At 37.3% G+C, this 16,390-nt stretch overlaps 1 protein-coding gene across 3 annotated transcripts in view; it reads left to right on the forward strand.

Moving 5' to 3' along the window:
* The window catches only part of STAG1 (STAG1 cohesin complex component), a 430,559-nt gene that overhangs the window by 225,695 nt on the left and 188,474 nt on the right, over positions 1-16,390 (forward strand). For all 3 annotated transcript variants that reach the window (XM_061194629.1, XM_061194628.1, XM_061194630.1), the window contains one exon: positions 8,286-8,362. In XM_061194629.1, the coding sequence (XP_061050612.1) occupies positions 8,286-8,362 (77 nt within the window). The remainder of the gene's footprint in view (positions 1-8,285; positions 8,363-16,390) is intronic.

The following is a 16,390-nucleotide window of genomic DNA, read 5'->3' on the forward strand; positions in this document are numbered from 1 at the left end:
GGCAGGTATGAGATTTGATTTTATCGCGATTGTGCCCTTCCTACTGTCCTGTCACTTCTTCTTTGTCTTTGGATGTAGGGTATCTTTTTTGGCAGCTTCCAGTGTTCTGGGGTTTTTTTTTGTTTTTGTTTTTTCTGATTTTTTGTCAGTGGTTATTCAGCATTTAGTTGTTATCTTGGTGTTTTTGTCAGAAGGGGTGAGCTCACGTCCTTCTACTCTGCCATCTTTTCAGCCAAAACTGAGTCCTCTTAAATTTATTAAGACTGTTTTATGGCCAAACTATCTATCTTAAAAAATGTTCCCTGTGCACTAGAGAAAAATATATGTTTTGTTGATTTTGGATGGAATGTTTTATAAATATCTGTTAAGTCCATTTGGTCTAATGTCATTTAAGGCAGTTGTTTTCTTATTGATTTTCTGTCTGGATGATCTGTCTATTGGTTTAAGTAGGGTATGAAAGTTTTCTATAATTGTATTGCTTTCTCTTTCTCCCTTTGGTTCTTTTAATATTTGTTTTATATGTTTGGTTCATAAATATTTTCAAATGTTATATCCTTTTGTTGGACAACTCCTTTACTATTATTTTTTATTGTATCTATACCATTAATTTTCTCTTAAGTCTGGTACGTGTGGTATATATATATATATATCTACTGCAGCTTTCTTTTGGTTTCCGTTTGCATGGAATATCTTTTTTCCATCCCTTTACTTCAGTCTGTGTGTGTCCTTACATCTAAAGGGTGCCTCATGTTGGCAGCATATAGATGGGACTTGTTTTTTTATCCACTTATCTACTCCATGTCTTTTGATTGGAGAATTTAGTCCTTTTACATTTAAAGTAGTTACTGATAGGTTTGTGTTTATTACTATTTTGTTAATTGTTTCCTAGTTGTTTTTATAGTTACTCTTTGTTCCTTTTTTCTTCTCTGCCTCTCCTGCTTTGTATTGGGTTGGCTGAAAAGTTCATTCAGGTTTTTCTGTAACATGTTAACATCTTCGTAACATTTTTCCATAATGAACTTTTTGGCCAACCGAATAGTTTGATGACTTTCTTTAGTGATATGTATATATTTCTTTCTTTTTATCTTCTGTGTATTTATAATATAGGTTTTTGCTTTGGGTTGTCATGACACTTACAACAGCATTTTAAGTTGGTAACAACTTAAGTTTCATCCATCCTGTTTTAAAGCTTAACGTTTTTACTCTTTGCAATGTCCACATTTTATATTTTTCATGTTATATTTTAAAAATCTTATGTATCCCTTAATTATTGTCATGCTTATTTTTATTACTTTTGCCTTTTAACCTTCATATTAGCTTCATAAGTCATTAATCCACTACTTTACTATATATTTACTTTTAAGTGGGATTTATTCTTTCATATGTGTTCTGATAACTAAGTAGTGCCCTTTCCTTTCAGCTTAAAGACATCCATTTAACATTTCTTGTAGGCTGGTTTAGTAGTGATGGACTCCTTTAGCTTTTGCATCTCTGAAAAACTCTGCCTCCTTGAATTCTGAATGAGAACTCTGCCAGGTATAGTATTCTTGGTTGGAAGTTTTTTTATTTCAGCACTTTGAATATATCATGCATTCCCTTCTGGCCTGCAGAGTTTTTGCTAAAAAGTGTGCTCATAGTGTCATGGGAGTTCCTTGTATATAGCTAGTTGTTTTTCTCATTGTTTTTAATATTATCTTCTTGTCTTTAACTTTTGACATTTTATTTATAATGTGTCTTACTGTGAGCCATTTTCAGTTCCTCTTTTTTGGAGCTCTCTAGGCTTCCTGGACTTGAATGTCTGTTTTCTGCCCCTTTCTCTCCCTCTTCTTCTTCTGGGAGACCTAAAATGTGAATGTTAGTATGTTTGGTATCATCCCGTGCATCACTTAAGCTGTCTTTGACCTTTTTCTTTTTGCTGCTGTGATTGGGTAAGTTCTAGTGCCTTGTCTTCAAGTTGATTGATTTTCTCTTTTGTTTCATTTAGTCTTGAACCCATCTAGTGTACTTTTCAATTCAGTTATTGTGTTCTTCATCTCTGTGAATTGTATTGGTGCTTTTTTATGTTTTCCGTCTCTTTGTTGAAGTTTTCACTGTATTTATCCATTACTCTCCCCATTTGATGGATATCAAATGACCATTACTTTATCAGGTAAAATATTTATCTCTATTTCATTAAAGTTTTTTTTTTTTCCCCCTGAAGTTTTGTTGTTCTTTCATTTGGAACATATTCCTCTGTTTCTTCATTTTGCTTGACTCTCTCTATTGGTTTATATACAGTGGATGAAACAACCACCCCCTCCCAGTCTTGAAGGAGTGGCCTTGTGTAGGAGATGAACCTTTTTGTTCAGCCTCGCCCCAACTATTGGTCGTCTCTCAAACCTCTTTGCTTGTCCAAGCATCCTAATATATTTTTAATAGCTCCCAGTAGTTGAGGGTGTGCCAAGGCCTGTCACTGTCCCAAAGTGGAAGATTTCAGCACCTAGATTCAGACTGACTAGAAGCCAGGCCATCAGCTAGCAGTTTTTAAAAGTATGTAGATATAATATATGCAGTCCTGAAAGGCTGCAAGCATAAGCCCCACTGGTTACCAGAGCCAGGCAATCTGGAAGTATACCTTGGGCAGCAGTCAGAAAAATCAGAGCTTCAGATGAGTGTATAACTTCTTTGTAGGAGATAACAGTGAGCTGGAGCAAGGCAAAAGGAGAGTGCCAAAATGACATCCACAGTCTATGTTCCTTTAGAGCCGCTCCATATGCCACTACATGTGTGTCAAACCTGAATCCTGTTGACATGTATACACTACCAAATGTAAAATAGATAGCTACTGGAAAGCAGCCGCATAGCACAGGGAGATCAGCTTGGTGCTTTGTGACCACCTAGAGGGGTGGGATAGGGAGGGTGGGAGGAGAGATGCAAGAGGGAGGGGATATGGGGATATATGTATACATATAGCTGATTCACTTTGTTATACAGCGGCAACTAACACAACAATGTAAAGCAATTATACTCCAATAAAGATGTTAAAAAAAACCCTGAAGCCTGCTTCTCAATCCAAAGCTGCAGGAGAAGCAAAGTGGCCTCTTTCATAGACCGGGAAATGTGCTTCAGCCAGCTGTCTGTGCAGTGAGCAACGTGTGGTAACCTGCCCAGAACCATCCCTCTAATTGCCACAATCCCATGGAACCCAGGTACCCAAGCCCCTTTTGCAACCAGACCCCGGTGATCAGGGGGCCCTGGGCTCCAGTTGCAAAATGTCCCAGGTATTAGACACAGAAACCAGGGTATCAGATGCATGTCAAGCTTCTCACCAGGAGACACTGGTGCTCTGGAACACTGCAGAGAGTGAGTGTGAAGATGGTGCCCACCCTCTGAAATCTTTGAAAAGGATTACAGTCAACCCCTAGATGCATGTTTAAAGAGAACCCTGCCCCTCAAGCCACAGTCATAATGTTTAGCTAATAGGTCTCTTTCACAGAAAGACTGAGTTCTTGGATCTGTTGCCTCTTGCTGTGCCCTGGAGGTGGTAGCTGGTTTAGAACTCTTTCTTCATTGGTTACAGTGTTGCAGTACCTACAGACGTCAGCCCCACTGGCCACCAAAGCCAGGTGAAGTAAAGGTGATCCTTGGTAGCAGTCACAAAAATCAGGGCACCAGATGGGTATGAGCTCCATTCTGGGTGACACTGATTATTACAGTTGCATGTGATCAGGAATGCAAGCTCCCCTGGCCTCTAGAGCCAGGCGATCAAGAATCATGTCCTGGGCAGCAGCCGCAAAAATTAGGGCACCAGGCACATGTAGTCTCCCTTTCGGGAGATATTGGTGCTCTGGAGCACAGCAAAGGGGAAGTGTGAGATGGTGCCTGCCATTCTCCATCCCCAGAGAGTGTTTCAGCAGGCTCCTAGATGTGTGTGTTAAATTGGATGCCTGCCCCTTAGGCCATGGTTTTAATGTAAGCAGGTGATCCGTATTCAGTTCAAGTTGAGTTGCCTTAGGCTGCCTCTGAGCTGGGCCCTGGGTGGATGAGTCCAAGTTGTGCAGGCCGTTTAAGAGCTTTCTACCAGATTGGTGTTGTCTTGTGGGTCTCAGGATGTGAGGCTCTGTTGGTTTTCAAAATTAGATGTGTTGGCCGGGGTCGGGGGGTGGGTGGCTTATCTCTCAAGTGCATGTCTTTAAAATTTTTGGTGCCTGATGTGGGGTTTGAGCCCTTCAGTCCTCAGGGGGAAGCTCTGATTTTGAGTTCCCTCCCGCTTGTGGTTCCCTGTGCTGTAGGTCGGGTTTATTTTGTGGCATATTTGGTGAAATTTTGTGGCAGCCTCTCTTACCTGCTTTGATGTGGTTTTCTTCTCGTTTGCCTGATGTATAATTGTCCTTCAGCCAGCCTTTATGTTTTTTTAAGAGGAAAATTTTCCATATGTAACTAGACTAATTCTGTCCATGGTAGAAGATGAGTTCAGGGTCGTCCTACATCACCATCTTGAACTGGAACCTATCCCTTCTTTTTTCAGGTGTTAATATATCCTACAGGTCTTTTCGTATCAGTCATAGATAGCTTTATTGTTTTTTATGTCTCCATGGCTTCCATTGACTTTAAGAGCCAATTAAAAGCAGTGGTTTTCATGGACCTATAGCCAGATTGCCTTCATGCAGGCCATGGATGTGCTGCTGGAAAACCTTTTTTACAAGTTGCTAAATCTCTAGGTGCCTCAATTTTCTCATCTGTAAAATGGGAGAAAAATTGTATTCTGAATAAGGTTGTTGGGAAGTTTCAGCACTTATTTAGCACAATGCCTGGCAGATGGTGAGCACCCAGATGTAGGCTGCCACCACCATTGTCGTTATCATCACCATATTTACTTATTTAATCAGATTCTTGTTTATGGGCATATGGGGTTTTTTCCTATTTTACTGTTACAGTGCTTCAGGGAATAACCTTGTATATTCATTATTTTGCACATGTGTGATTTTATGGATACTTTGTAACAAGTACAATATCAAGACAAAAGAGGATGTAAATTTGTAATTTTGGTAGACATTTGCCAAATTGCATACCACAGGGATTGTATCAATTTCTGCTGTTACCAGCATTTGACATAGTTTAAATGATTAAGAACTTGATGGTAGTTTTCTGATGTTACTTCCATTTCTAAAATTATTCATAGTTTAAAATGACAATTTTGAAAGTTCTTCCTTTTGCTTTATTAAAAGTACAATCTTGTGAGGAGGGCCTGCTCAAGCGAACTTTTACTTTTTAATATAAAATATGTATGTTGGTGGCTTATTCTTTTAGGATTCTCATAGATAACTTGTTAGTATTTAAGAGAGTGGAAGATGATCTTTTCTCTTTTATTCTTTATTTTCAGATATTTATGTTTCCATGAATCTGAATCATTTCACATTTTTTTATTTACCTTTACTATCCATAATCTTAGGATAATCTTCTATTAGAAATATGCATCTTTAAGAACCAAGAATCCAAAGATGAACTAAGATTAGCTTTTTAATTTATTTTGAACATTTGTGTTGAATTAGGGCAAGAGTTTTTTCTTTGTCAAAGAAAGCTTAATAGGACAGAGGAGCTTAACATGTCAGGCATTTTTCAAGGTTCATGGGGGAATACAAAGATCAGTAAGTAGTGGTCTCTGCCATACTTTATTCTAGTGGGTGAGCTAGATAGGTAGGGACCATCTCTGGGTTAGAAAATGTAAAAGGGCAAAGAAGAATGCTTGGATGGAGCTTTAGAAATTACCTGTATGTACTCAGGTTAAATGACTAAAAGTAGGTGAAAGAAATAAAAATAAGTCATCAGAGAATATAGTGTAAATATATACTGCTGTGGGAACCAATAAAATAAACAAATTCTTTAAATACATTAGATAGATTATTACTAAGGAAAAACTGTTTGATGTAGCAGTTCGGAGACAGCTGGTGTGAGGAAGCAGTTTCTGTAGAGTTGTGGTACCCAATTGGAGAAGAATGAACAGTTGGAAAATAAGTAAATAGGCTAATCTTTGGAATAGTCATTGTGGCAGGAGAAGGAATTTCTTCCTTAAAAGAAAAATCAGTAACAAGCTTCTGTTCATTTTCAAAATTATGGCTTTTAAACATCTGATTTTATTTTATTAGTAATTGATATTTGTATATTGTAGTCATCTTTAAAGATGCTAAGCATGAGGTTGTTTTTTTCATATTGCTTTTAATGCTAGTTACTGTTTGGTTGCCCTTCACTTTACCGCATTAAATTGATGCAGTGAAATAGTCCTCTCTTTATGAACTAACATAGCTATTTTATTGAAAGTATAGTTAAGACTCCACTGAATATGAAAACTGCCATGTCAATCATGGATATAGAGTAGTTGAACATTATTTACACTGGGAGTATTTTAAGAGTGATATGTGCAACTTATTAATGAAGTAGTAGAATTAGTGTTGTCCCTTTTCTTGAATTTTTAAAAAATCAACTTTGCCAAGATCTAATTTCCATACATTAAAATTCACACACAGTATACAGATAGATGGTTTTTGACAAATGTGTACAACCATGTAATGACATTCCATTCAAAATATAAAATATTTCCATCTCCCTGAGAAGAAGAGTTAATTCTTCCCATGTTCAAAAATTTTAACATCTAATTTTACTTCTTTTGCTTTTTTATTAGTACTTATGAATGTAATTTTACTTATCAAGAGTACCATGAATTAACCCCTGAAATTACATGCTTTTTATCTATGGGAATCTTATTTCAGATTGACAGAATATTTCATGACCCAAACAAGGTTAAATAGAAACAATTTTGTTTGAGTGATTTTAAGAATGTCTAACAGAAAGTTACTTTTATTTGAGATTAGTTACAGTTATCAGTTTAGCACATTTCTTGTTTATTTAATTTTTTAAAATCCTCTGAAAATAAAGGCTGTATTGTAGTACGTAAGCAATCTGTCTTCAACACTGTTGAATACTCTCTACGTTACTGTTTTTCACATAAAAAAATAAAATCAGGATAAAAAGTTTCTCATTTTGTTTCAGAAATTGCATGTTGGGGAAGAACTCTTTAAAAATACTTTTCCTTTTCATCCACCTTCCAACCTAGACTGTCATCTCTAAAGTTGAATATTGGGAATATCCATTGGTGGTACTTAATTCATCATCCAGAAAATGAATGAGAGCTATGTATCAGTAAATAAACTGTGCTTTTAAATGATTCTGATTAAACGACAGGGCAGATATCATTTTTCTCATTTTATAGATTTTAATTCAGTTAAATTAAGTTTAATAAGTGCCAAATGTTCCATTGTAGTTTTTGTTGGGACTCTGAATTAATCATACTTTGACTTTTAGTGGCTATCCTACTGCTCCATGGTCTTTCCTATAAGAGTACAGTACATTTCAGAGACTCTTCCCACCTACATTCCTAATTGTGATTTGAGTTGGAGCTGGTAATCACTGGCAAGGAGCCTGTCAGAGGTTATAAAGTAATTATTTTCTTACTGATTCATTGAGTGTTATTCTTGTGATTTTTAACTTGAGTATTTTATACTTAAACAGTTGAAACTGAACCTCATTTAATTATTGGGCCGGAATTCTTTGCACCTAAGTTGATTTTGAACCTTATTTCAGTTTCTTTAAATGTTATTTTTAACACAGGTTTTCAATATAAACCACTCATTCTCATAAGAGTGATAATATTTACATAACCATATTTGAGATAAAAATAAAGTAAGGTAAAAGTAGTACGAAAGAATGAAATGTTGAAAGAGGTTAACTTTTTCTTTGGTTGTTTGATCCTTATGTAGAAGTTACTGAGCAACTATTCATGTTCAAAAAAACAGATTTAACTGAAATGTGTTGTTAGATTATGAGACATGTAGTTTTAATTTATCGAAGAGTATTCTGATGATTAAAAAATATCAGAGGGAGCCTTGAAGGGAGATAACACTCTCTATACTTGGATGTTTTTCAGACTAAGGCAGCCAGCTATATGTCTGGTTAGGCTTCTCTACCGTATAAATTCATTGTTTTATGTCTTTGTCTTTTCCTTCTTCAACACTTCTCTCAATATTTTTCCTTATACTTGTCTAATTCATAGGCTATTCAGGTTTTTTTTTTAATGTCTGAAGAACTTTTAAATTCTTAAACAAGGGATTCCTTTAGAATAGATAGAAGTTTGGGGGAAGTAAGAAAAACCCAAACACTTTCATATAAAACTTTTCAAACAGTGCTCAGGTTAAATTTAATTTTTAGCATGGGATAGAAAAAGATTAACTATAAAATCTGTTGTTCCACAGGTACTGTGAGAATAGAGATGTTTCGAAATATGCAGAATGCAGAAATCATCAGAAAAATGACTGAAGAATTTGATGAGGTATAGCATTTCAATATTTATACAAACTGCCTGCTTACACTTGTAAATGGTGAATATGTTATTTTAAGTTTTGTTTTGACTTGGTGTTTAGTATAAGAGAAGATACACTGTTTTCTCATTTATATGATAATCCATGCTATTAATTCCAAAATTAATCTCATTCATTTGGGAATTTTATTACATTGCATGGAGGTAGTAGCACTGATGGCTGATACGAATAAGAAAATTTATGGTGTGAAGTAGAAGTTGACTCTTGACATTCATTCTTGAAGACCATCTAAAATTCCTGAATTTATAAATACGTCTCCAGCAATTTCATGTTCTGTGGAATACTAGTCTTGTTAAATTTTTTAAAGAAAAAAGGGTTGGAGGTCAAGGAAGTGTGAGCAGGCTGCTTATTATACCTACCTTAGAGATTGTGAAAGCATATTAACTTATTTAAGGTTCTTAGAAATCCTAATGGAGAAAGATCTCCTTAACTTAATTCAATCCAGAATTCCCAAAATTATTTTACATGGATCCCCACCACTGACATATCCACACACACACACCTCCACCCCCCCCGCCCCTTTCCCATTTTCTGTGTGTGTGTGTGTGTGTGTGTGTGTGTGTGTGTGTGTGTGTGTGTGTGTAAAACTTGAACTTCTATTTGGGACACTCTACATGAGATAATCTGATTTCCATTAAGAATACATGTTTTCTTTACTAGTCTTCACAAATTAATCTTGCAGAAACCATTTTTTTCTGCATGATTTTCCATTTTCACTAAAATATTCACTCAAGCAGCTTTACACTGTAAATGTTGAGATACTTTTACAGTTTTATTTCTTTATTTTATTTATGGTGAACTCAATTCATGTCATGCTTTAGGCGACCATCAATTCCAGTTTTAACGTTCTGCCTTTGATTTAATTAAGATTTCTATTTTCTGAATTAGGTGTTCCTTTTTCTTGACTTTCAACACTAACAACAAAGATTGGTTTTCTTCTAGGTCCACTCTTTTAGTAAGATGGGGTTAGGCTTTTTATTAGTAGTAGCAGTAGTGTTTATTTTTAATTAAAAAAGTACTATAAACACATGTCAAAGTAAACATTCAAACACAGGCTGTTCAATATATGTCTTTCTCATCAGGTGTTCACCTTTACTCTAGCAGCAGTATGAAAACGTTTTACAGAAACATTCTGTCAGTGGCTTTCAGACTATTTATTCACATTTTATGGGAGGTAGGGGAGACCTTAAATTGTCACCTATGCAGATATACTCCGTAATCACTTGTCTTCATTTCTGTAATCCAAAAAGCTCTGAAATTCCAAAACCTGGCCTAAAATAACATGAGGATACTTACAATTTTTATTTATCACAGTCAGTGTGAATATCTGTATGCATTGCTGTTAAATGTTAATGTTCTTGATTACAGGGGGCTGCCCCAGCTTCTTTTGGGGTATGATAGAATATAAGGTATATGCACTGTATTAACTTCTAAAATGCAAAAACTCCTAGATTCTGAAACATTTCTGTGGGACTACTGTTCACTAAAAAATAATCTCGTTGTTGTTACTACATGTGTTTTTATATGTTGCAAATAGAAGTTAAAGCCAGATAAGATATAAGTTAAGGTGCAAGTAGTAGGTTTACTCACCAGCTACTATACTAACTACTATGCCAGGCTTGCAATACAGGTGATTCAGACTGTAGATTTAAAAGTAGTATGTATCTTGGACCTTCACAGCACTAACACGTGATGGAATGATTATTAAGAGTTTAAGACAGTAGTTTCCAAACATTGCTGCACATTAACATCTCATGGGGATACTGATGCCTGGCTCCCTTCCACATCCCCCAGACATTTTGATTTACTTTGTAAGGCATGTGACCTGGATATAGAGACTTTTTTAAAGCTCACCAGGTGATATTCTAATGTATAAGAACTATTGAGAACTATTGTTCTAAGGCAAATAAAAAGAGGAAGCCAAGATTTGTTATAAAAACACTTCATATATGAAAACAGAATGAGGGGGAAACAACAATGAATAAAATGTAGCAAATGAAATTATTCAGAAGGCATTCATTTCATATTCCTAAACATTTTGTCCCAATATTTGAGATTATTGACCTAATCAAAGACTTTTAAAATCATCATTCTGTTATTTTTTTAAACAGTATATCTAATACAGTTTGGATTATTAGAATGTATTAATTTAAAGCAGAATTTGATATCTTCTGAGGCTACTTAGAAATAAATAAATATAAATATAATTGTGATGATTAGAAGTTTTAATAAATATTGTCAGTTTCAATTTTAAATATCTATATAATGCTTTTAATTAGGTGGCTTAAAACAGTGTCATAAATAGGATGCTTACTCACTTTGCTTGAGACTTTATTGCATAACCAATTTGAAAAGTAAAAATTTAAACTCAAAATAAATAAATAAATAAACATACAAACAAACAAATAAATAAAAATTCTAGAGATGATGTTAGTGAGCAGGATGTGCCAGACCTGTTTGACACTGATAATTTAATAGTCTGCAAGTATGACAAGATTCATCGAAGCAAGAACAAATGGAAATTCTATTTGAAAGATGGTATTACGTGTTTTGGAGGGACAGACTATGTATTTGCAAAAGCCATTGTTGATACGGAGTGGTAAAACTTACGAGCTGAATACATCATAAACATATACGGGGACTGTGTCACATATTGTTCACTGTATTGAATTTAATGAAATTATAATTCAAATGCAGATACAGAAAAATTTATCTTAAACTCTTTAGCAAGATATTGATCTTTTGCTACTCTGTATATACTCAAGAATGCGTTTAAATGCTTTCATATTGTTAAATATACAGTATTTTAAGGTTTTTTTTTCTTCAAAATACTGTATAGGTTATTTAGGTCCTTGGGAGTGGGAGGAGGTTAGTTTTGGTGAATTATATTTTGTGATAAAATTCTGAAATATCAAAGAACCATTAGATCCCAAGATCCTAGAAAAATGCCTAGTTAACAGAGAGTAGCCATTAAAATTCTTTTGAATGAATGAATATATTGTATTATAGCAAACTAAAGTAAAGGTGAGATGAGTTAGAAGTCATTTCAGTTGAAAGTGTTTAAATTGAATAAGGTAGTCCAAGAGTATGTTATTGACTGAAAAAGTAGTATACTGTAGCTTCTATTCCTTATTACAAATTGGTTATAACTACAGATCTGCACCTGGCCACATGTCCTTTGTAATTGTAATATCAGCCTAATTTAGAAATATAATATGTTAATTCCCAGAGCAGCCTATAGCTTTTTAAAGTCAGTAGATATACTTGGTTCCTGTTGGAGCCAGTTGCCAGGAGGTAAAGCACACTGTAATTGTATTTCTTCCCCAGATTATTACAATCAGATCTCCATGTATCAATTCTTAGATATGTTTCCCAAAGGTCAATTTGTGTAGTTTTCATATATTTCAGTATGACATCTATGTAGGGGAACCTTTGCAACACAACACATTTAATATTCAGCTGACCCTTGAACAACATGGGTGTTAGGTACTCTCAGCCCCCTGTAGCTGAAAATCCTCATATAATTTTTGACTCCCCCAAAACTTAACTACTAATACCCTACTGTTGACTGGAAGCCTTACCAATAACATTAACAGTCGATTAACACACATTTTGTATTTTATATGTATTATATGCTGTGTTCTTACAATAAAATAAGCTAGAGTAAAACTGTTATTAAGAAAAGCATAAAAAGGGGAAAGCACATTTACAGTACTGTACTGTATCATTACTGTAAGTTTATGTCATCTGTTTATAAGCTAAATCATCTGTCTGTTAGTACCTATATCAACATTGTCTTATATGATGCAAAACACCATAGATCTTATATGTATTATTAACACTAGACATCAAAAATGAAAAGATAATGTGAATAATTTATATTTTCTTACAGTTATGATGATTTATGCATTGATAACGAAGAAGCCAGCAATCTTTTTGCTAGCCTAGTGTAACTGATACAATTGTTTCATGGTAGCATAGCCTTTATACTAGTGAATGCATTGTTATAAAATTTTTATGGCATACAGTATTACTGTCATATTCATAATACAATATTGGAAACACTGTTACTTTTCTTAAGAAAAATCACTTACCTGTGATGATAAGCTGATATGCAGTTTCTCCAACTATGAGAGTGAGAGTGTGTCATACTGTACAGTAATGTAATTCTTTGAAAGCAAAGTTATAGAACAGTATATATTAAATATCACTCACTTTATGCCTATGTATGGGTAGGCTATCCACTTCAATACAAGTCTTGCACACGAAGCTCTACACAATGAATAGTTAGGCAATGATGATATGACACGAGTGTCTCATACAGTTCTTGCCATACAGTACTATTTTCACATGGAGACACTCACACACATATACAACAGATATGTTTATTAAGTGTATGGCATGGTGATTATTAACTGTTCATTAAGTGGAAGTGGATCATCACAGAGGTCTTCATCCTCATCGTCTTCACATTGAGTAGGCTGAGGAAGAGGAGGGGTTTGTCTTGCTGTCTCGGGGATGGCAGAGGTGGAAGAGGTAGAAGGGTAGGCAGGAGAGGCAGGCATATTTGGTGTAATTTTATGGAAACACATCATAATTTCTGTTTGAATTTTGCTTTTTCATTTCTCTAACATAGTACCAGTCCTTCTTCCACCATTTGCTACAGTTTCAATGCCCATATCACAGAAGGGTTCATGTTGTAAAAGAAGTTAAAAGCAGTGTTGAATAAGCAGAACCCTTCTACCAGATTGTCTAATGTCGTTTGTTTTCTGGCAATGCTTCTTCTATGTCTTCTTCCTCATTGTACGGCACTGGTTAGGAAGCACTCATCTTCATCAAGTCATCTTCTCTTAATTCCTTTGGTGTAGTGTCTGTTAGCTCTTGAATTTCTTCAAGATTCATATCTTAAAACTCTTCACTGCCCCCCCGCCCCCCGCCCCAGCCTTTGTTGCCATATCCACAGTCTCTTTCATGATTTCTTTGATCGGCTCTGTCCTTAGTCCTGTGAAGTCATGCACAACATCTGGGCAAAATTTATCTCCAGCAGGAATTCATTATTTCGAGCCTGGTAGCTTTCATGGCTTTTTCTATAACAACAATGGCATCTTCAGCTTCAGTGGTGTAGTCCTTGCAGACTTTCATGATGTTCTCTCTATGGGGGTTCTCTTCCATAGCCCTGACAATCCTTTCCATAGAGTACTGTGTGTAATGAGCTTTAAAGGCCCTTATGACTCCCTGGTCTATAGACTGAATTAGAGATACTGTGTTTGGGAGCAAGTTGATCACTTTGACACTTTTGGTGTTGAACTCATAGGGTTCTGGGTGGCCAGGGGCATTGTTCATTATAAAAAGAATTTTAAAAGTCAGTTCCTTACTGGCAGGGTACTTCCCAACTTCAAGGACAAAGCATCGATGGAACCAATCCAGAAAAGGGTTCTCATTGTCCATGCATTCTTGTTCTACAACCAAAAGACTGGTAGCTGGTGTTATATTTTCCCTTCAAGGCCTGGGAGTTTGTAGCTTTACAGATAAGAGCAGTCCTGATCATAAACCTGACTTGCATGTGCACAAAAAGTAGAGTTAGCCTGTGCCTTCTTACCTAAGTCCTGGTGCTCGCTTATCTTCCTTACTAATAATGTTGTTTGTGATGATTTTTTCCCGAGTAGGGTGCTTTCATCTGCATTAAAAACCTGTTGAGGCAGACTTACCTATCACTGAGCAACTCCCACGTGCAAGTTTAAATGTCTCTTCTCCAGTAAGTGTGTCAACTGTCAGTTAATTTGTAGGCTCTCTCTGCAGGACCCAAGCTGGAAAAGAAAAAAGTTTTTCTTTTCAGCAGTTTTGTTGACTAGGATGGGATGTTTGGGACTCCCGGCTCACACCAGAGACTGAGGCTGCAGCTGAGATCACCAGTCCAGCGAAGCTGAGCTCCTCTCCTGCCACCGGGATTTGTATAAAAACACCTGGCTGCAGGCAGCGAGGGATCTGCCGTGCTCCTGGAGAGCAGCTGCTGGCACTGCTGATGCCAAGCTGGGTGCTGCAGCTCTGCCTAGTCCCAGCCAGCACCCCATTCTGATCGGGCCAGGAGAGAAAACAAGGTGGCAGAGTAGAAGACCTTGAGCTCACGTCCTCCCATGAGAACACCAAAATCACAACTAATTGCCGTACAACCATCAATAAAAAAGACTGGAACCTACGAAAAAGATATTCTACATTCAAAGACAGAGAAGATGAGATGGCAGGAAGGGTGCACTCATGATATAATCAAATCCCATACACCCTGGGTGGGTGACCCAGAAGCTGGAGAATAATTATATCACAAAAGTTCTCCCACAGGAGTGAGAGTTCTGAGCCCCACATTAGACTCCCCAGCTGGGGGGTCTGGCATCAGGAGGAGGAGCCGCCAGAGCATTTGGCTTTAAAGGCCAGCATCTCCTGATCACAGGAGCTCCACAGAACTTGGGGAAACAGACTCCACTCTTGGATGGTGCACACGAGGTCTTTTGATCACCAAGACGCAGGGAAAAAGCAGTGACTTCAAAGGAACCTGGGCCGGAACTGCCCGCTGGTCTTGGAGGGCCTCTTGGGGAGACAGGGGGTGGCTGTGGCTCTCTCTTAGGGCATAAAAGTTGGTGGCGAACATATCTGGGAGAAATCATCTGAAGGCTGACATCTTGCTTGGAACATTAGTGCCAAGACCTGGCCCCACCCAACAGCCTGTAGGCTCCAGTGCTGGGACACGTCAGGCCAGATAACCAACAGGGCTGGAACACGGTCCCACCCATCAACAGACAGGCTTCCTGAAGACTTCCTGAGCCCATAGCCACCTCTAGGCATGCCATTTGACATGGCCCTGCCCACCAGAGGGCCAAGACCCAACTCTGCCCACCAGGGGGCAGGCACCGGCCCCTCCCACCAGGAAGCCCCCACAAGCCTCTAGACTAGCCTCACCCACCAGGGGGCAGACAATAGAAGCAAGAAATTCACAGTCCCAAAACCTGTGGAACTGAGTCCACAAACACAGGTCAGAACCTACCGTGGGACCAGCTGATAACTGGCCATTGAGTTACGAGAGGAGCTGTACTACTGGGACACATAGGACATCCCCTACAGAGGGCTACTTCTTCAAGGTCAAGACACATAACTAACCTTCCACATACATAAAAATACAAACAGAAGTTTAGACAAAATGAGACAGCAAAGGAATATGTTCCAGATGAAGGAATAAGGTAAAACCCCAAAACAACTAAATGATATGGAGATAGGCAATCTACCTGAGAAAGAGTTCAGAGTAATGATTGGAAGGATGATCCAGGAATTCGGGAAAAGAATGGAAGCACAGAGTGAGAAGTTACAAGAAGTTTTTAACAAAGGATTAGAAAAAATAAAGAACAACCAAACACAGTTAAAGAATACAATAACTGGGGCTTCCCTGGCGGCGCAGTGGTTAAGAATCCGCCTGCCAATGCAGGAGACACAGGTTCAAGCCCTGGTCTGGGAAGATCCCACATGCCGCGGAGCAACTGAGCCCGTGCGCCACAGGTGCTGAGCCTGCGCTCTAGAGCCCATGAGCTGCAACTACTGAAGCCCGCGCACCTAGAGCCCGTGCTCCCAACAAGAGAAGTCACCACAATGAGAAACCTGCGCACCACAGGAAAGAGTGGCCCCTGCTTGCCGCAACTAGAGAAAGCCCATGCACAGCAACAAAGACCCAACGCAGCCAAAAATAAAAATAAATTTAAAAAAAATACAGTAACTGAAATGAAAAATACACTAGAAGTAATCAATAGAATAAATGAGGCAAAAGAACAAATAAGTGAACTGGTAGACAGAGTGGTGGAAATCACTGCTGTGAAACAGAATAAAGAAAAAAAAAATGGAAAGAAAAAAGGATAGTTTAAGAGACCTCTGGGACAATGTCAAATGTACCAACATTCGCATTATAAGAGTCCCAGAAGGAGAAAAAGGAGAGAAAGGGC

Source organism: Eubalaena glacialis, chromosome 6, assembly GCF_028564815.1.
Source record: "Eubalaena glacialis isolate mEubGla1 chromosome 6, mEubGla1.1.hap2.+ XY, whole genome shotgun sequence".
In the NCBI taxonomy this organism is placed as follows: domain Eukaryota; kingdom Metazoa; phylum Chordata; class Mammalia; order Artiodactyla; family Balaenidae; genus Eubalaena; species Eubalaena glacialis.